The following is a 21031-nucleotide window of genomic DNA, read 5'->3' as shown; positions in this document are numbered from 1 at the left end:
TCCCCAAGAAACCTAGGATCACTGGACTAAATGACTACAGACCCGTGGCTCTGACATCTGTGGTCATGAAGTCTTTTGAGCGCCTAGTTCTCTCCCATCTCAGGACCCTCACGGCCCCCCTCCTGGACCCCCTGCAGTTTGCATATAGAGCCAACAGGTCTGTAGACGACGCCATCAACATGGCCCTACACTTCATCCTGCAGCATCTGGACTCCCCAGGAACCTACGCCAGGATCCTGTTTGTGGACTTCAGCTCTGCCTTCAACACCATCCTTCCAGACCATCTCCGAGACAAGCTTTCCCAGATGAATGTGCCTGATCCCATCTGCCGGTGGATCACTGACTTCCTGACGGACAGGAAGCAGCATGTGAGGCTGGGAAAGAATGTCTCGGACTCCCGGACCATCAGCACCGGCTCCCCTCAGGGCTGTGTTCTTTCTCCTCTGCTCTTCTCCCTGTACACCAACTGCTGCACCTCCACCCACCAGTCTGTCAAGCTAATCAAGTTTGCAGATGACACCACCGTTATTGGACTCATCTCGGACGGGGACGAGTCTGCCTACAGGAGGGAGGTTGAACGTCTGGTGTCCTGGTGCAGCCACAACAACCTGGTGCTGAATGCCCAGAAGACAGTGGAGATTATTGTGGACTTCAGGAAGCACACAGCCCCACTCCCCCCCATCATCCTGACTGACACCCCCATCACCTCTGTGGACTCATTCCGCTTCCTGGGTACCACCATCACCCAGGACCTGAAGTGGGAGCCCACCATCACCTCCGTCATCAAGAAAGCCCAGCCAGCAGAGGATGTACTTCCTGAGGCAGCTGAAGAAATTCAACCTGCCAACACGGACGATGATGCAGTTCTACACTGCAATCATCGAGTCCATCCTCACCTCCTCCATCACCGTGTGGTACGCTGGAGCCACTATCAGGGACAAACAGAGACTGCAGCGTGTTGTGCGCTCTGCTGAGAAGGTGATTGGCTGCAGACTCCCATCTTTGCAGGACCTGTACACCTCCAGGACATTGCGGCGTGCAGCTCGGATCTCAGCTGACCCTTCTCACCCTGGACACAGTCTGTTTGACCTGCTCCCCTCAGGCAGGAGGCTCCGGTCCATTCGCACCAGAACCTCTCGCCATAAGAACAGTTTCTTCCCCTCTGCTGTTGGACACATGAACAATAACCATATGACTGTTCCCACCACTAACACATGACCCTACGCTGTGTTCACTGCATCATTCCATGTTTGGCACTGATCACCACCTGCACTCATGTATATATCTTTCAACGTAGCACTCTTAATTCTTATTCTCATGTATATATCTCATGTATATCTCATGCACATATCTTCCCACGTAGCACTTTTAATTCTTATCCCTACTTTTATTTTTTTCCATGTCTATTTAAGTGCTATTTATGACACTATGTTTGCACTGAAGCACCGCAGCAATTTCCTAATGTTGTAAACCTGCTCAACATTTGGCAATAAACCCCATTCTGATTCTGATTCTGATTCTGACATCTGACTGGATAAATCTGTCTTTGTGGAAAAGCTTAATCACTTACTGAATCATTGGCATGTGGACGTGTGTCTTTTTTAATCCCCAGAGGGAGTAGCAACAGTTCAGATTCACCGCATCTGATTCATTTTTTTCATTACTTTTACGTTCAGATGGATTTATGTGTACATGTCATGCTGAGAAAAAAAGATATGTCTGTCTGCTTGCAGTTGTTGCTGCGCTCTGTCCCTGGCCTGCTGGGGCCGCACTACAAGCGTTTCTTCTGTGGCTATGCTGAGCCTGCCTACATCAAAGAAAGGAAGATGCAGGTGATGCCAGTTTTGCTTATCCTTTGAATTTTTCATCTTCAGTTTTTGTGTTTATATGATGATATGCTTTTTGAAACAAGAAAACTTTAGCTGTAATAATCCAAAGTCCTAATACTTATTTTGTAAAACTAACCAGTAAACATAGAACATACTTTTGTGTTGGTAGACCAACTTCTTGCTTTTTACAAAGGAAAAGGAAACTTTATGTCTTAGAAAAACTTGAGATTAAATAAATGCAGACTCCAGACATTACAGATGCTGCAGAACACTGAAAGTTAACCCTGAGGTTGCCTCAGTAAGTCCTGCTTGAATAGATTCTCTCAGTTTCACTTAGTGGTCAACTCATCTTGTAGCATGATGGCAGACTCCATCACTCCACTCCACTATTTCCATTATCCATTCATTCATCCATTTGTTGTGCACAGAGTCAGATTGCAGCTGGCTAAACAGGGTAGTTAGAATTTCCTTTACACAGGATCATTTTCCATCCTGGGTGGCTGTAGCTCAGGAGGTAAAGTGGGGCATCTATTAATCAGAAGATGGGAGGTTTGATCCCTGGCAGCTCCAGCTCTTACCCAAACGTCCCTGGGTGAGATCCTAACCCCAAGTTTCTCTTTGATGCATCCATCGGTAAAATGCACTTTTGATAGCAAACAGTGTTTGTGTGAATGAGGCAAGTTACATAAATGGCTATATAAGAGCACTTACCATCTCTTCCTGGGAGATCCTGACAAGTGAGATGCTGAGTCTCTACATGTTCTGCATCTTATCCCAGGTTGTGTGCCTGAAAAAACTCCAATTGAAGGCACCCAGCATGCTCAAACAGCCTCAACGGACTCTTTTCAGAGCACCCCCATCTACAAGCTCCCTCTAGTTTTCTGCTTATCTCGGTTCCTCAGGTAGCTACAAACCTAATGAGGAACAACTGTATTTGAGTTGCTATTCAAACTCAACATTTTTATCACTAATTAGTGCTCATATTCATAGGTGAGATTCTCAATGTAGACGTGGTTGAGAGGTTTACCTTCTGGGTCATTTGCCTCCTCAGTAGCGTTATACAATGCTCACCTTGTTGACGGTACAATGCCAATCTGTCCATCTCCATTTTACCCAAACTGTGAGCTAACTCCACACCCCGACAAAGTAATTAATCCTTTTGTAACAGATAGCTGGAGGGGTGGAGTTTGATCCCAACTGGTTCACAGCTGCCAAGTTTAACAAACACCTGAAACCCCCTTAGCATGAATTCTTTGTACAGATGTGGAAACATCTTTCAGGTGCTTTGATAAGTTTGTATTTCCTCCTTTTGGTCAGGATGCTCCATGACACTGCTTTCATGTTGTGAAATTCACTATACACAGGTACACACACACAGGTCTTTATCACCAGGTTCCACATTTATTTACAATTTTCTCAGGTTATGACTGAACACAGTCTGACAGCTGTCGGTCCCAGCTGATTTCCCTCTCTTTCCGCTCCTCTCCGTCTCACTATAAAAAGGGAAGGAAACCATTATCAGTCCAAATCGCCATCAGCTGTTCTCACCGGCATCTCCAGCACCGCCCCGTTGAGCCCACTGCACCACTCCTCCCCTGCAGACGCGCCCGGGACCACACCTCCGCCACACACCCCCACCGCCCGACTGAGGCCGGGGAGCCGTCCGGCCGAACCTACTCCCCCCACCCCCCACCCCCGCGAGCCCCCGGCCTATGGACCACCTTGAACTTAAAGGGCTGTAAAGCCAGATACCACCGGGTGATCCGGGCGTTGGCATCCTTCATGCGGTGGAGCCACTGCAGCGGGGCGTGGTCCGAGCAGAGGGTGAACGAGCGCCCCAGGAGGTAATAGCGAAGGGAGTTGACCGCCCACCGGATAGCCAAGCACTCCTTCTCCACAGTGCTGTACCGTCTTTCACGCTCTGCCAGCTTCCGGCTGATGTAAAGAACGGGACGGTCGGCCCCCTTTACCTGCTGGGACAAAACGGCCCTCTGTTCGAGGTGTCAGTCTACAGAACAAAAGGGAGGGAAAAGTTAGGAGTGTGAAGCAGCGGTTCCCCACAGAGAGACTTTTTCACCTGCACAAACGCCGCTTGGCACGACCCCGTCCACTGAACCAGATCCGGAGCACCCTTTCGGGTGAGATCGGTCAAGGGGCTGGTCAGCTGCACAAACCCTGGCACGAAACGGCGATAGTAACCTGCCAGCCCCAGAAACCGTCTCACCTCCTTTTTAGTCTTGGGCGCGGGCAGGATGCAATAGCCGCCGTCTTCTCCACCTGTGGACGCACCTGCCCGCCCCCCAAGTGGTACCCCAGATACTGTACCTCCCTCCGTCCAACCGCACACTTCTTCGGGTTGGCCGTGAGCCCCGCCCTCCTCAGGGACTCCAGGACCGCGGCCACCTGCTGCACATGCTCCGCCCAGGTGTTGCTGTGGATGATCACGTCATCCAGGTAGGCAGCAGCATATCCAGCGTGCGGACGCAGCACCCGGTCCATGAGGCGCTGAAAGGTGGTTGGGGCTCCGAACAAGCCGAACGGAAGCGTAACGAATTGGTACAACCCGTACGGAGTGGAGAAGGCCGTTTTCTCCCTGGACTCGGCAGACAAGGGAATCTGCCAGTAGCCCTTGGTTAAATCCAGTGTCGTGAGAAAACGGGCCGTGCCCAGCCGATCCAGGAGCTCGTCGATAGGCATCAAAACGTGACACTTCATTCACCTTGCGATAGTTGACACAGAACCATATAGACCCATCCTTTTTCACCACAAGAAAGATGGGGCTACACCAGGCGCTGTGCGACTCTTCTATCACTCCCATTTTCTGCATTTCAGCCAATTCCCTCTGAACGATTTGCCGTTTATGCTCAGGAAGCCTGTAGGGCCGTGAACGCACAGTCACGCCAGGCTGTGTTACAAAATGATGCTCAATGAGAGACGTTCGGCCTGGCAGGGGGGAGAACACATCTGCAAACCGCTGTTGTAACGCGACAACGTCCGCTATCTGGGCCTGTGTGAGGTGGTCATCACAAGGGAGAGAGGCGGGGATGATGGAATTTGGCACCTCCGGCCCCAACTCATCTCTCTCCTTAACCAGGCTTACCAGAGAAGCGGTTTCAGCCTCTCGCCACTCTTTAAGGAGATTGAGGTGATAAATCTGCGTGTCCCCTCCCCTGTCCGACTAAGCGACCTCATAGTCAACGTCCCCGACTCGCCGTGTGACCACAAAGGGTCCTTGCCACTTGGCGAGCAACTTCGAGCTGGAAGAAGGGAGTAATACAAGCACTTTGTCTCCCGGTGAAAATTGCCTGAGTCTAGCCCCTCTGTCATACAGGCGTTGCTGACGCTGCTGAGCCTGGAGCAAATTCTCCCGTGACAACCTCCCCAAAGTGTGGAGTTTCGCTCTCAGGTCCAACACGTACTGAATCTCATTCTTAGCGGGGCTCGGACCGTCCTCCCAGCTTTCTTTAATCAGGTCGAGCACCTCACGCGGCTTCCTGCCGAACAGCAATTCAAAGGGAGAAAATACCGTGGAGGCCTGGGGCACCTCCCGCACTGCAAATAACAGAGGGTCTAGCCAGCGATCCCAATTGCGTTCATCCTCGTTAATGAACTTACGAATCATGGACTTTAAAGTCTTATTCAGCTGCTCCACCAGGCCATCCGTCTGAGGGTGGTAGACGCTGGTCCGAATAGATTTAATGCCCAGTAATTCGTACAGTTCCCGCAGTGTACGAGACATAAACGACGTGCCCTGGTCAGTCAGTATCTCTTTCGGGATTCCGACTCGGGAGATGACCTGAAACAGTGCCTGCACCACACTCTTTGCAGAGATGGTGCGCAGCGGGACTGCTTCCGGGTACCGCGTTGCATAATCCACCAGGACTAATACAAAGCGGTAGCCTCGTGCACTCCGATGAAACGGCCCGATGAGGTCCATGCCAATGCGCTCAAACGGGACCTCTATGAGTGGGAGCGGGCGCAAAGGCGCTTTTGGTATGGCCGGCTGATTAACAAGTTGGCAGTCCGGGCAGGACGCGCACCAGCGGCGCACATCCGCTCGGATGCCCGGCCAATAAAATCGAGCCGTTATTCGCTCCAGAGTTTTTTCGTATCCCATATGCCCTGCCATGGGGTTATAATGAGCCGCCTGGAAAATCATTTCCCGGCGGCCCTGCGGCACCAACAACTGGGTGTGTGTCTCCTCCGTGCGAGTGTCACGACTCACTCGATATAACCTATCTTTTGATAAAATGAAGCGCGGGTAGGTCCGCACGGCTTCAGGGCGCACCACGTGACCATCAATCTCAATCACCTGGTCAAAGGCTGAGCGTAGGGTGTCATCACGAGACTGCTCCAGTGGGAAATCACCCGTGGGGGAAATCTCCGGAGCCGGCGGGGCTTCCCATGAAGGACCCGCCGTCTCCCCCTCCCTGGAGTCAGTGTCGGACGACCCCGCATCACCGCTGAGCGCCGCGCAGACACTACATGCTACTAACGGTCGTGATCGCATTCCCGCATACTGTCCCAACAGATGATGAAACCCCGGCCAATTCGTGCCCAGAATTAGGGGATGCGACAGGCGCGGGCTAACCGCAGCCGTTACCCTATGCGTTTTGCCCTTATACTTTAATAACAGCGGCACTATGGGATACCTGTGAACATCACCATGAACACACTTCACCTCCACCCATTCTGCCTCCAGCAATGCCCCGGGGCGAACCAAGCCTTGGTGCACGAGGGTCTGCGTGCAGCCCGTGTCCACCAAAGCATGGTGTATACCCCCTCGAGTCCTTACCGGAAGGCTGTACGTCCCTCCTGGACCGGAAGAGGGTGCTGGGGCACCGGCAACGCGGAACACCTGCCCCACCTCCATCAGAGGACAGTCCCTCCTCAGGTGTCCCGGTTGCCCGCACTCCTGCCCCGGCGTCTGCGCTGTTTTCCGTGGCTCAGGGGCGGCACTGCTCATGTCTGATCCCTGGGAAGGCACAAACGCAGCAAAAGGATTAGTGGGGCTCAGCGCCAGCGCCCGCTCTGCCTGCCCCGGCGCAGGTACCCGGCGCCTTGGTGCCGGCACTGGGGCTTGTTTGCTCGGCCTCCGGCCGCCGTCCCCGGGTTCCCCCGCTCTAGCGGCAAGGTGGTCCTCCGCCAACGTTACCGCCACCTCCAGACTCGCGGGACGGTGGCACCTGACCCATCTCGCCGTCTCCGCAGGCAGCCCCTCCATGAACTGCTCCAGCACCACCTTGTCCACCAGCAGCGTCTCGCCCTCTGACGATCCCGGCTGCAGCCAGCGCACCGCCGCGTCGTGCAGCTTCCGGGCCCAAGCAAACGGCCGATCTGCCGCGGCTAGCCGACAGGCCCGGAACCGCCGGCGATGGTCCTCAGCGGTGAGCCCCATCCTGTCCACCACCGCCCGGCTCACGTCCTGGAAGCTGCTCCTCGAGGTCGGCGGCAGACTCAGGGCCGCCGTCTGAGCCTCCCCCGACAGCAGAGGAAGCAAACGCGGAGCCCACTCCACCTGCGGCCACTGACAGGCCTCCGCCATGGCACGAAAAGTCTCCAGGAAAACCTGGGGGTCGTCCCCGTCCCCCATCCGGGGCATCGCCACTGACAGCGGTGGAGGCTTCGGCGGAGCAGCGGCTCCAACCAGCCGCTCCAGAACCAGCGTCTGCCGGTCCGTCTGCTCCTGCAGCGCAGCCAGGTGAGCCCGCTGGACCACCGCCTGGTCCTGGCTCATCTTCGCCATCTCCGCCAGAATCTGCGCCAGAAACTGCAAAGGCTGGGCGGGCGGCGCAGCCTGTGGGTCGGACATCCCCACGCCGGCTGGACACAGGGTTTCGGCACCACTTGTGAAATGCACTATACACAGGTACACACACACACAGGTCTTTATCACCAGGTTCCACATTTATTTACAATTTTCTCAGGTTATGACTGAACACAGTCTGACAGCTGTCGGTCCCAGCTGATTTCCCTCTCTTTCCGCTCCTCTCCGTCTCACTATAAAAAGGGAAGGAAACCATTATCAGTCCAAATCACCATCAGCTGTTCTCACCGGCATCTCCAGCACCGCCCCGTTGAGCCCACTGCACCACTCCTCCCCTGCAGACGCGCCCGGGACCACACCTCCGCCACACATGTATATACTTTGGCATAGACAGTAAATAAAAGATGGCCATAGCCACTTTGATGTTAGCCTTTGGTTTTTGGGAGTGCATTTTGAAGCTTCATAGTGACCCCATTAATGGAGGTAAAACCTAACAGACAGTCCATGCCGTACTCCTAACTTTGGACATGTTAATATCCAAAAGGATTAGCTTAATCTTGAAGCAAGCCCCAAGAGTTGGATTTTTAGCTTTTTGCATTACTACTTTTTTTCACAAGTCCACAGTTAGTACCCAGTGTTAGCAGCTGGAGGCGATCCTTTGACAGTACTATAGCTTCAGCTGCTGTGTGTTGCAGGTGCTGGTAGAGCTGGTGAATGACGAGAACGTAGCAATGATACTGGATGAGCTGAAAGGATACTGCACTGATGTCAACACTGACACTGCCCAGGCTGCAATCTCAGCAATAGGTAAACATGTTCACACATGCTGCTGTGTGCCAGTATTATGTAATTTGACACTCAGGCTCTGTTGTGTCTACTATTGTAGTTTTTTTTTCTTCAGGTAGAGACTGCTGTATTAATGAGGGTGTAGTGATTAGGAGCACTAGATTGTAAATAATATGGATTTAGTAACACATCCTGATATTCAAATGTTTTGTCTTACTCTGTTCATACTGTATTAAATGAAGGCTGGTTTATATTTATAAGCCTTCATGTTTTTGCTGTGTTCCCGAACCTGTGTGTGTGAAGTATATGTTGAAATTGAAACAACTGAATAGAAAATATTTTATCTCGCTATAAGCACCAAAGTTTGGGACCAAGACCATTCCAGCTCTGTGGTTCCACTACCCAGACTCATTGTGTTATGAGCTACGAATTAAAGGATTTTTTTCTCTAAATGTAACTGCTTTTCATTTCAAATTTAAATTGCTGATGTTAATGTTAATCTTACACACCAGTAGACACACTCTTTCCAAATGGAGTTTCTACATTCATTTGTTTTCAGCCTTCCTGAAATGCAAAATGTTAACCCATTTGTCTGACAATAAGTAAATAATAAGCAAAAAAACAAGACATCCCTTTTATTAAGGATAAGAATACACAGCGTGCTGCATTTTCTGTGTAGAACATGCTCAGGTTCTAAAATTTCATTATCCATGTGTTTGATCAGTCACTCTAATGCCCTGTGTTTGCCTTTATTGTATGCAGGTCGTATTGGACGCAGCTACAGCGACAGATGTCTACAAATCCTCACTGGGCTGCTTGGACTCAAACAGGATCATATCACTTCTGGTAAAAACATCAGTTCCACAACCTCCCACATACAGTACAGTATACACACAAACAGCTTCATGAACTGGTTTTTTACTCTTTCACCACACTTTTTGTCTCTCTACTCTCCTGCTACCCTTCTCAGCGGTGGTGCAGACAATGCGTGACCTGGTCTGGGTGTGTCCCCAGTGTAGCGACACTGTGTGCCTTGCACTGGATGGCTGCGAGGAAACACTGCAGGATATCCAGGTTAGATCCTGCCATACCTATATACTGAGTGCAAGAAAAAACAATATCATGCCATAAATGAGTATGTGCTGTAGATGTCCTGTTTTGAAAATACAAATTGGCAAAAGTATTATCAGAAATAGACTTAACAGAAACTTTTTTTTATTCTACAGGGCATTATCATGGTATTTTATTTTATATGCTGAAATTTAAATTTACTTTCATAATTCTGCAAAGTTATTTCAGTCTGTTGTAACGATATATTTCAGTTATGGTCAAGTTGGTGAACATAATCCCAAGCATCCATTAATAATTTTTTTCATTTTCTCTATCCTCTTATATAGGGTATAGAGCACTGTGCAAAGTTCATGAGCCTCTCTTTCATATTTTGGTAGAAAACAGCGAACTAGGTTCAGCGCTTTATTGAAACGTGCAAACAAACACAGAAATATAGTAAATAAGGTAAAAACGGGGTTTGTACAATTCTAAGGAGCCTGAAAGTCAATATTTGGTGTAATCAGCTTTATTCTTCAACATGAGTCTTCAGGAATAGTTCTCCAGGCTTCTTTAGGAACATTTAAAGCTCTTCTTTGATGTTGGCTGTTCTCTACTTCAGTAATGTTAAGGTCTGGGCTCTGGGGAGACCCAGACATGTTTTTCTATTCAGGTATGTTTTTTGCTGGACTGGCATTGTGTTTGGGATCACTGTCGTGCCGAAAAATGAATCTGTTGCCAATCAGATGCTATTACACGATGGCTCTAAATCTGACGGTAATGTTCTGTCTTCATAAGTCCATCGGTTCTGACAAGATTTCCAACATCATTGGCTCAAATGTAGTCACAAACCTCCATTGTGCTTTACAGCTGTAGACTCTCACTGTTGTATCTCTCTCCTAATCTTCTCTGCGCATTTTGAAAATGATTTCAATCATATATTTCAAATTTCACTTGCCGTGTGTGAGTTTTTCCTTTTGGGGCACAAATGCGTTGGTTTAGAATGCGAAAGCACGTGTTTTGGTGCACAGTTGTGGGGTGTGACTAGGCAACAATGGTGGTTGCACCCACCTGTTCACCTCATATATTGTTTGATTAGTAGAAAGGTAGGGTGAGCATAAGGTGAAACTTTCAGTTCACTGCAGTTTGATACACAATTTGTTGCTGCAGTTTGGTGTAATAATTGGTGCAACAGTTGTATTTGTTTGTGGAGTCTGTGCATTTGGGTTTTTTTGGATCCCTTGTACTGACTTGTGGTTTGGACAGTGTAATGGTTAAATAAGTAGAACAAACAGCTCAGAAGTGCATTTTATTTGTTTACTGATGCACGTCTTCAGTACCCACGTTTAGCCTGCCACAGCCGTTGGTTATGGAGTAGCCACAATAAGACCTGTTGCCACTGATTGTCAGTCTAGTGATTGTGCAGTTTGTTCTTCAGCCTTTTCTTCCTCTTTACTTTCCTTTATAAAGGACTTTCTGAATGAGTCAACAATTAATGGATCAGTCAAAAGCCCAGATGCATCTCTCAGGTCCTATGTCTGGTCAGATCTGCTGCACTTCTACTTATGTCTTGACATTCAGATATTGTTCATCTGTCGTAGCTAGTTTTTAGGCCAACAACTTCTTTGTTTCATATAATTTTATGCTAATCAAGCTATCTGAAATGTGTGTGTTTAGTTAGTTTGTTTGTTTGCTTGTTTTAATTAATTTTAAATCATGCTTTTTATTTGTTTTTGTTTCTAATGTCTCTGTAAAGCACTTTGAATCACCTTGTTGTTGAATTGTGCTATACAAATAAATTTGCCTTGCCTTGCCTATCTTATCTTTAAACACAATTTATGAAACATAGTTTAAAGAGAAGAAATGGGAACAAATTACGTGATTTTCTGGTCAGTGATTGCCTCCAAAGTATTTGAATTGATGCCAGGTTTCTTTTCATGCTAAGTGCAAGTGAAATTACCAGATTCCCCCATTAAAGTAGATATATCCTAATGAGTTCCTATTGTTATTCTGCAACTCTGGTTTCTGGTAGTTGTATATGATTCACAGTAGGGCTGGGCCATATTATAACGTTCACGGTAATACCGGTATAATGTTAGGCAACGATAGGAAAATGAAATATCGCAATAGAATATGAGTAAAACGCGCATGCGCAGTGCCTTTGTTTTCATACGCACATGGCCGATTGTTGAGTGAAACAGATGAACCAGAATTGGTTTGTAAAAATGGTGCAACTTCAGTGATGTGGAACTGGTTTGGTGTTTGTCCGTCAGATAGACGACAAAGCACATTTCTTTGCAGAACATGCAAGCGGCCGTCGTTATTGTCGTATTTGTCGGACTAAGATGCTCTTAAATGTGGGAGTAATCTGGGTCCTAAACTCCGTATGCTTCTGGTCAAACGAACACTGCAGCATCACTGAGAGTTAAAAACTGTCTAAATTCTTTCATCTTTAATAAAACGATCAGCATTGCTGCTTTACCAGGTGTAACTATGAAGTTTAACTTCCAGGCATCCATGAAAACAAAATTTATTACATTTAACGGAGTTAGAAGTTAGCAGGAAGCTAGCGGAAGTTAGCTCGCTGACTGAGAGATTTCTGAAATAATTCAAACGTACAGCTCTGCTATCACTTCCAACATAAATGAAGACAGGAAACTAAACAGCAGTGACATTTGTAGGGTTACTGAAGTTGGGCTAGTTGGTATATAATGATGTGCTACGTGATCGCTAGCGACACAGCTATGTTAGCATAACATAAACAGTGAAGCTGGAGGACGAACACTAACACTTTTCCACTTATAAAAGTTAACGTTAAGGTTCCTGATAGTTAGAGACTAATGCAATCCCATGGCAGGATGCTGTAAACGGACCAAACTTCAGTCAGGAGAACAACTGAAATAATCCATCCACAATATGAGGTTAGTCATTAATATACTGCAACAACATGGGAATAGAGCAGCTGCCAGAGAATTCAACATTAATGAATCAATGGTACAGAAGTGGAGGAAGCAAGAAGAATGAGTTTAATAAAGTTTGATTTATCTGACTGCTTTGTTTCGCTTAATGTGCGTTATAATCCCGTGCACCTTATGGTACGAAAAATACGTACTGCACACTGCAGTTTAATGTTGCAAAGCACCTCTTTTTAACTTCAGTGGATATTATACATGGTTATGCTCAAGATATGTCAGCCCATTTCTACTGGAAATGCCTTTTGGTTAAACTTTCAGCAAGGAATTTGCATTTGCACTGTTACATTTTTATAAAGCTTTAATGTACATAAAAACCAGCTTCTTGTTTAAGTGAAAATAAATGGAACGTTGTCTTTTTGCGCTAGTAATGTTGTGGAGTTGTATTTTGTCTCGCATCAATTATATCGTCAGTTATATCGTTATCGCAAATTTTCAAATATATATCGTGATAAATATTTTTGGCCATATTGCCCTGCTCTAATTTACAGTTGAAACTAATCCTTGTTAGCAGGGCACTAAGTTCATTTGTCTGAAACAAGCTGTTTTAATTTTTCATTACCTGTCCCATGTGCTTAATGCCAGAACCATGTAGCTGAGATAATCAGATTGAAAATATCTGCTCTCACTGCGCTGCTGCGGCTGCTCTCTTATTCACACTGATGTATAGAAAAAAATCCTTGAAACTTTCTTTTAGACCGCTGAAATATCAAGGGGTGGCAAATGAAGTGAGATAGTCGCCATATGCTCCAATGTTATAATGGCAAACTTGGCAGTATTCTACAGCAGCCCAGTACAAGAACTTTTTTCTGTATAGTTTCCCCCATTATAACGACTGAACGCATTCTTTTGGAGTTGGGGGTGTAATAAATGCATGAAGTAGAAATGCAGATATGTTTCAGAACTGTACTTTGGAGTAGAACTGTCTTTTGAGGAGATAAAAACAAGCTTGGCACTGGGTAATTATACTACCAAGCATTTCTTGGTAGTTATATTGGACGACAGTGAACCCACTTCTGTTGACTAGACTTAGATCTAAATATTCCACTGCCTCCTTCACTAGGGCAGGCAGGCTTTGCTCTGGTTGCTGGGTGTGTATGGGGAGCGAATTTCCACTGCCCCCTACACTTTGGAAGTGCTCATCGATAGAGTGAGAAGCGAGGCTTCTCTGGGAATCAAGATGGAGCTGCTGACAGCCACCATGAGACTTTTCCTGTGTCGGCCTGCTGAGACACAAGACATGCTGGGAAGACTGCTGCACTACTGCATAGGTTTGTGTTTATGTGTGTGCACATATGTGTATACAGACAGATCATGATAAAAATAGAAAATTTTTTATGCCCTTGTGTTTTCCAGAGGAGGAGACAGACATGTGCGTGCGTGATCAGGCTCTTCTCTACTATCGCCTGCTTCATTGTGGGATAGAAAAGACACGCGAGGTCCTTCAAGGTCGGAGGTCAGATCCCTCTCTGGGTGTTCTGATTGGGCGTCCCGCCAAGCCTGTCAGCCAGTGGGCACGCTGCTTTAACACGTTGGAGCCTCTGAGCCAGGGTGCTGTAGAGGCCGAGTCAGACAGCAGGGGAAGCCCCGAACACGTGACCTATAACTCCAAGCCAAATGCCGACCTATCAGACACACTGAGCTGTAGTCACATTGAGGAGGTTCATTCAGGTGAGTCATGACACTGAAATCCTTCTGCTTTGAAAATCTGATTGGCTGAATTTTGAAAGCTTGCCACTGACTAAATAGTCAGTGGCAAGCCTTGGCTGTGCTGTGCACAGCGCAAATGTTTTTCACATTTAAACAAAATGCCTGTTCTAAAATAAAAATCCAATGGAGTCTTAAAAACAAACTATTAAAATTACTTCCTTATAATGTTCATGCCAATTCACCATCAGGAAGACTTGCTGACAGAGACCAGCATATATTTAAACCAAAGAATTTGGTTATACAAATTTGTTCTGTTCAAATATTCCCTTCAGTTGAGTTTCGTGTGTCACCTCTTGCATAGAAAATAGGATTTAAAAATGCTAACGACTTATAATGAAGTTGGGTTTCTTTTATGAACTTTTTCTGAGGCATAATAATGACTCTGAAATGTTTTAATTGTCTTACATTTTCTTTTAAGATTACACTTAATGGATCGTCTACATTTTTAAATTCAGTTCTGTTTGTTTGGTGTTTGTGTGGCTGTGTGCCTGCTTTAGATCTACATAGTAAAGGACACGATTACTTCACTCAGGTGAAGCAGTGAGGGTTGTAGAAGATGCAAAGGCTTCCGTGTACACAACATAAATCGTTTAGTAAACCTGACTTGCTTCCTAGCAGATATTTCCAAATCATCTTGTCACCGTTGGACATTTGGGACAACCCTCAAATAAACGAGGCTAAGCTCTGTAAAACTTAACATTTTAGTCCTGAAGAATTACCATCATTAGGTCCTTAAGATTCATCCACCAGGACTGTGGATATTTTAAATCGGTATAAAGATTTGTTCCTATCCAGCTGACAGGTATTCCATTCACAGAAGCACACTGCTAGCGTCTGGACTCTGCAGGGTGGGGTTACAAAAATAAAGTAGATGTGAATTGTTTGCTTGTGTTATCTTTGTGAAGCAACAAGAACTCCCTTTTGAGGGTAAGAGGAGTCGTATCAACCTTTCAGCATGTCCACTACCTGAAGTTGATGTTGGAGGAAAGGCCACTAAAGCACTGTTCGGATATTCTATACTTTTAAATTAGTCGCCTGTGACAATTTTTAGCACCAGGATGAGTTTCTACCTAATTAAATGTTTGAAATGAGTCAGGGGCTAATACTTTGTCCAAATGAGCGATGGTGTAGTTCTTGGAAGGTTGGTTGGTTTCTGGCTTGTCAGGAATGTTGTTCTGGATGATGTCTTTCAAACTCCCATATGTTTGTTTTACCATGGGGCAGTGTTTTTACATGTTGTGGCTAAAACATTCTTCTCCCCACTGCTGGAAAATAAATCTTACTTTTACAGAAGCCTTGGATTCTGTATGGCCACCTGCAGATTCTCAACCACACAACTTTCCATTTATGATTCTTCACTTTCTTTCTTTTAAATTGTTCTAATTAAAATTTTCTCTAAACAAATCTGACAGGATTTTCCACGCCTGTGTTTAGTGTGATTTTGTGGGTTTAATGTTTTACTGTCAAAGTTTAGGACGTTCCTCCTTATGCTGTTCCACGGCATTTAATATGTAAAAATGTGAGGGCAGAGTGAAGAACAGTTTGAAGCCATCTATGATGTCATAGTTGGGGAAGAGGTGCACTAAACCAATAGAAGAATAGTCTTTCACTAACAAGGGAAACATTCAAAGACCACGACAAGCTTGTGAGCCCAATCAACCACAATCAAAGCACACATATATCTGTCTAAGTTCACATTTTGATCACAGGAAAGTCGAGCTCATAGCCATAGTCACTGGGTGTGGGAGTATAGCTTTACTTATTGCATTACCGTAGTCAAGGTTAGTGACTCTGTATGATCATAAGCTCTTTCATTCAGAGGGTTTAACTAACACGGGGGCTCAGCCCTGGCGCAGGGGGCCTCTTGTGCATCGGCCTAACTGGGGGGCTCTTCAACTGGCAGGGAGGTTGTTCCATCCTTGCAGGAGTCCACTCTGCAGGTGGGGGAGAGACATAGGAGAGGTGGAGAATAAACTTAACCTAGAGGTTGTTGTCTTGTGTAGTCTGGGAGATGATTGAATGTTGGGGTGGGTACAGTTTCCTCTGCGGTGGGGTAGGGTGGGCTGCCCCGGGTCCTGTGGGGCTTGGCGGTGCTGCTGCCGTAGGCCCCGGTCTGGATGGGCCTGGGCTCCCTTGCCTTGGTGGGTACCAGAGGACGGGGGTGCCTACTGGGGTCAGCGGGGCAGCTGGCCCTAGAGAGGGGCATCCTCCCCTCCCTTCTTTTCCTCCCTATCCCAGCTACCTCCCTCTTCCCGCTCCACCACACCCACCCACACAGGTAGGGCCTTGGGGTGCGGGTGTGTCACCAGGGTGCAGGGGAGACATCCCCCCCCCCCCCCCCCCGTCCTCTTCTGGCCACCTGTGCCTCAATTTTATCTCACAACTTAGGCATCCACATTATTTACACTCTCATAACACACACATATATATAGGGCCTTGAGGGTGGGCACGTTAACGGCGTCCAGTGGACGGTCTGTGTATTCAAACCTACCTCTGGCGCCGGTGCCCACCTCTGAATTTTTAATCCATGTAGACATTGAGGGTTCTCGGGAGGGGCCGTGCTAATACCTGCTGCTCTCTGGCAGCAGCACCATGCTCTCCCTTGCTTTAAATGCACTTTAGAGCAACACGCAGCAACACTACACATGAGTGGGAGGAGTGAGGTATGGGGTCTTCACACTGGGTGGCTACTGGGTGACCCCTCTTCCCATGAGGGTGGCACGGATGCCCCTCCAGTGGTCCTCCTTGGGCTCTCGCACTCTGGGGCCTCTGGATGTCTGGGGCCTGGATCTCCTCCATGCCTGCTTCATGCCCTGTGGGACAGGGCTATGGCTCTCTACATCCTCTTGCATACCATTACATGGGGAAACCATTTGAATGCAAGCACGTTGATCCACACAGGTGTGCACACGGGTGTTCACTGTTCGTAGACTTAAATCACACCTTTCTTGGCTGCTACTTCAAAGCACATTGTGCTTTGAAACTGAAAAGAGGGTTTAACTTAGTTTTATATCTAGATGCACACATACACACACACACACACACACACACGTTGCTATTGCTTGGTAAATTTTGCTGTGCAGGCTAACTTTGAGTGAAATTCTTGGGTGTTTGTTGGCTTAGCTAATTCACTTTATGGCTGACTGTATAGTGTTGGCATCTCCTGCCTTTATATTTTTCTTTTTTTTTTTTAAATGTTATTTTATTTTTATTTTTTCCTGAATGAAGTGTGCTTTTAAAAGCAAAGTCCACAACAACTCAATGACAGAAGCATCATAAAAAGATTTTACGACACAGCAGCAGTGTTATATTTATATTGAAGAGTGCAGGTATACATAAAAGCATTGTATGTGATGTACTAAAGGTTTAAAAAAAAGATAGAGAGAGGCTTTATCTAGTAACTGTGACTTAATGTCTCATAATAAATAATGAAATAGCATCACTGGCTGTGACAAAGTGATTAGGCATGAACTCATTTACCACTTGTCCCTTAACCATATGGATAATTTATTTCCTTGTTATTATACAGTCAACCATAATGCTTTATTTTAGACATTGCTGGTTTAACTTTGCTTAACACACTATCCCGGGTTTGTTTGTGGTAGCAGTAGTTACATTCATTATATCAATGCATCATGTTTTTAATTTGCAAGTTCATAAGCATTTTCCCTTTCCAGTTCACAATCAATTCTACCCCCAGGTCAAAAATATGTCTGGGAAAATTTCCTTAATATAATATTATTTATATATATACCTTTCTAGCGGTTAATTGCATAAGTGCATGGAGGCAGGACCTCACAGCAGAAGCATACTCCATAATGTGTTGTACATTATCATATGTATATTATATGTAATGTGGTATTTTTCAATTATTGTATTTACCAACATCAAGAACTCACAAGCAAAGAAAGACCACACAATGGTGCATGTTTAAACAAGGAGAGTTTACTGGTCAAAATTATTTATTAAACAAATAAACCACTTTTTTTTTTTTTAACCACCAAAAAATACACGTTCAAAGCAACACAATGGCGGCCCAATATCAGACAGAATTCCACTCTGTAGAGTGAGCAATCTTAATGAAGCAGTTGGTTTTATTTTGTGGATTCAAGCGGCTTTTCATATTTTTGGCCAGATGTCACCAGAGAGGACTGTTGAAAAGCTTCGAGTAATGAACCGTTTTTCAATACAAGCTTCAGTGCTTCAGAAAGCTTCATTTGGCCATCCATCAGGTCATTTGAATTTTCTTCTGTTCACAGGCAAATGTCCAGTAAATTATGTTTCTTTATGTTACTTTGGTTATACTTACCACGTTTGTCCATTTATTCAGGTCCTATATCTAAACCAGGTGTGTGGGAAGGGCCGCCCCAGTACTTCCTGTTTATATAGGGTCATGAGGTCATTGATTGCCTCACTGGGTGTAACCAAATGAAGGGCTTTTCATTATGTATAGTATTATTTATTTTCTTTAAAGTAGCCTTTGAGTTGTATTGTATGCAGTGATTTACTTCTCAGACTATTTAGCTGAGTAAATGAGTTTGTCAATTTCATGCATAATCATATTCCTATTCTTTGTTTAGAATTGCATTGTTTGGTCTGACCTATTTTTTCCCCCCCAGTAGTAGAGACTAATGAGGTTCAGGTGTGTGTAAAGTCCTGTATAAAGCAAGTGGAATTTTTGCCTACCAGGTTGGTTGGTTGGTTGGTTTTATGGTAGAATGGAGATGCCAGAAATAAAGTATACTTAAAAGAAACTTAAATAGTCTGCTGATGCTGCTTACTAGTGATGGCCAAATGAAGCTTTCCGAAGCACTGAAGCTTGTATTGAAAAACGGTTCATTACTCGAAGCTTTTCAACACAGTCCTCTCCGGTGACATCTGGTGGTGAAAATTTTGAAGAGCAGCTTGAATCTGCAAAATAAAACGGACTGCTCAATTATCACTGCTCACTCAAGAGTGGAGTTCTCTCTGATATTGGGCCACCGTTCCGTTGCTTTGAACATGTAATTGGTTTTGTTTTCTCGATTGGGGGGCTGAAAAAAATGTAATGCGTATTTGCGTAATACATTTTGATCAATAGACTTTCCCTATTTAAACATGCACTATGGTGGCCTTTCTTTGCTCATAACTCCTTGATGTTGGTAAATACAATAAGTGAGCAATATATATAATATACATATGATAATGCACAGCACATTATGGAGTATGCCCCTGCTGTGAAGTCCTGCCTCCATCTACTTGTCGTTTAATCACTGGACAGCTTGACAGGTTCATACAAAATATTAGATTAGGCCAATTGTCCTATACATATTTTTGACCTAGGGGTGGGATTGATTGTGAACTGGAAAGGGAAAATGCTTAGGAAGCTGAGTACGGCTGCATCGTCACTGATTTGTAGAATCATTTTGATTCGATACAGGATCCGATTCAATTTGATTGGAATCTGGAAAGTTTTGCCTCAGTCAGAAATATTACAATTCTGATCATTTAACAGTATATATCCATAATTTCGTATCTATTAAAAGAAAGCTGACACATGTGAGACTTAATTAGAGATGTAAACAGAGAGTTATGAAACCTGCAGCTGCAGAAGCCAGCGAAGAAAAAAGAGGCAAACACAGCGCGGACCTGACGACACATCAAAATCTGACTCTGACGCGTCGGGTCCGCGCTCTGTGTTCACGTTTGTATGCAGAATCCGTAAACCTGCTCCCAGTTACTGTTTTAGCTGCATGGTGTTTGACGACATGTTGTGAGGTTTAACCTGAGATGCTGGCGTTTCAGGCATAATAACGTTAATTTACAAATCGACACGGGATTTTAATGAATCAATATCACTTTATTCAATTTAGCATGGATTGTAATCAGAAAAGCGATAATCAAAACCCATCCCTAATCAAGAACTTGCAAAGTAAAAACATGATCAATGTAAGGTAGCCCTTTTGTTATTTACATTTAAAAAGAGGATTAGTGTTACTGTGCGCTGGCTGAGTCTGTTTCTTTTCTTAGAAATAGTTTCTCCTGCCCTGGAGAAAATCCACTTGCATGGAACAGAAGAGGCTGTGGAGTGCAGGAACTACACTGCAAGTTGGTAGATATGCAGGTATTCCTGGGTCCTGCAGACTATCACCTAAAAACAATAAACAAAATGATTTTCTAAACTGTGTAGCAATGTAATGTACGTATAGTGTCAAATACATTTTTGTAGTCTTCATTAGCTTTAATTCACATGGAAGTGTTCCTAAAGTCATATGCTGTAATGATATTTACATTATGAAAACATGATTTTGGACATTTCAAGTTTTTCACTTCGGCAGATAAAATGAATTGAGCAAAATCAACTCAAAATATTCCCACACGCCAGAACGTCCTCTCTTCCTCGCTGGCTCCATATCTGTCAGTGGAATGATCACCTCGTCGCTATCTGTCACCATCAACACACTCCACGAATCCCGTGGATGATTCACTTCCTTATATCTGTTTGAATCAGGTACTGAAGCAGTTACGTGCGTAATGAAGCTTCGGACGTCACTGGTCACGTGACTTTTGCCAAACGAAGCAAGCCTCGACACAGTGCTTCTGAACCAGTGTGTTGTTTTTTTCGACACACGCTCCGGAGCGTCAGCTTCAAGCGGGCCATCACTACTGCTTACATTATGCTACCTCACACAGGCTCAAAGCCCACTAGACAAATTAGTACAGTCGCATGAAGTCTTGTGAAAAACTAAGTAGACTCACTAGCTTCTGGAATTGCCTTTTACCAGCAATAACCTTTATAATAATCATTTTCTGTATTATTTGTATTAGTCTCTCATATTACTTAACCATGTTGCATCAGTTCATTGAGCTTTGTGGGCGTTTGTTTATGCATAGCTGTCTTATTGCCCCACCGCAGCATTTCCCTTGAGTTGAGAGCTGGT

General features: G+C 45.5%; 1 protein-coding gene across 1 annotated transcript in view; it reads left to right on the top strand.

Annotated features, from left to right (window-relative positions):
* ap4b1 (adaptor related protein complex 4 subunit beta 1) overlaps positions 1 to 21031 on the top strand; it is a 46327-nt gene that overhangs the window by 20552 nt on the left and 4744 nt on the right. The window contains exons 7-12 of the mRNA XM_026153306.2: positions 1734 to 1832; positions 8292 to 8403; positions 9145 to 9228; positions 9353 to 9456; positions 13465 to 13672; positions 13758 to 14072. Coding sequence (XP_026009091.1) covers positions 1734 to 1832; positions 8292 to 8403; positions 9145 to 9228; positions 9353 to 9456; positions 13465 to 13672; positions 13758 to 14072 — 922 coding nt within the window. The remainder of the gene's footprint in view (positions 1 to 1733; positions 1833 to 8291; positions 8404 to 9144; positions 9229 to 9352; positions 9457 to 13464; positions 13673 to 13757; positions 14073 to 21031) is intronic.

The sequence above is a fragment of the Astatotilapia calliptera genome, chromosome 20 (assembly GCF_964374335.1).
Source record: "Astatotilapia calliptera chromosome 20, fAstCal68.1, whole genome shotgun sequence".
NCBI classification, from domain to species: Eukaryota; Metazoa; Chordata; class Actinopteri; order Cichliformes; family Cichlidae; genus Astatotilapia; species Astatotilapia calliptera.
This window is presented reverse-complemented; position numbering and strand designations above follow the sequence as displayed.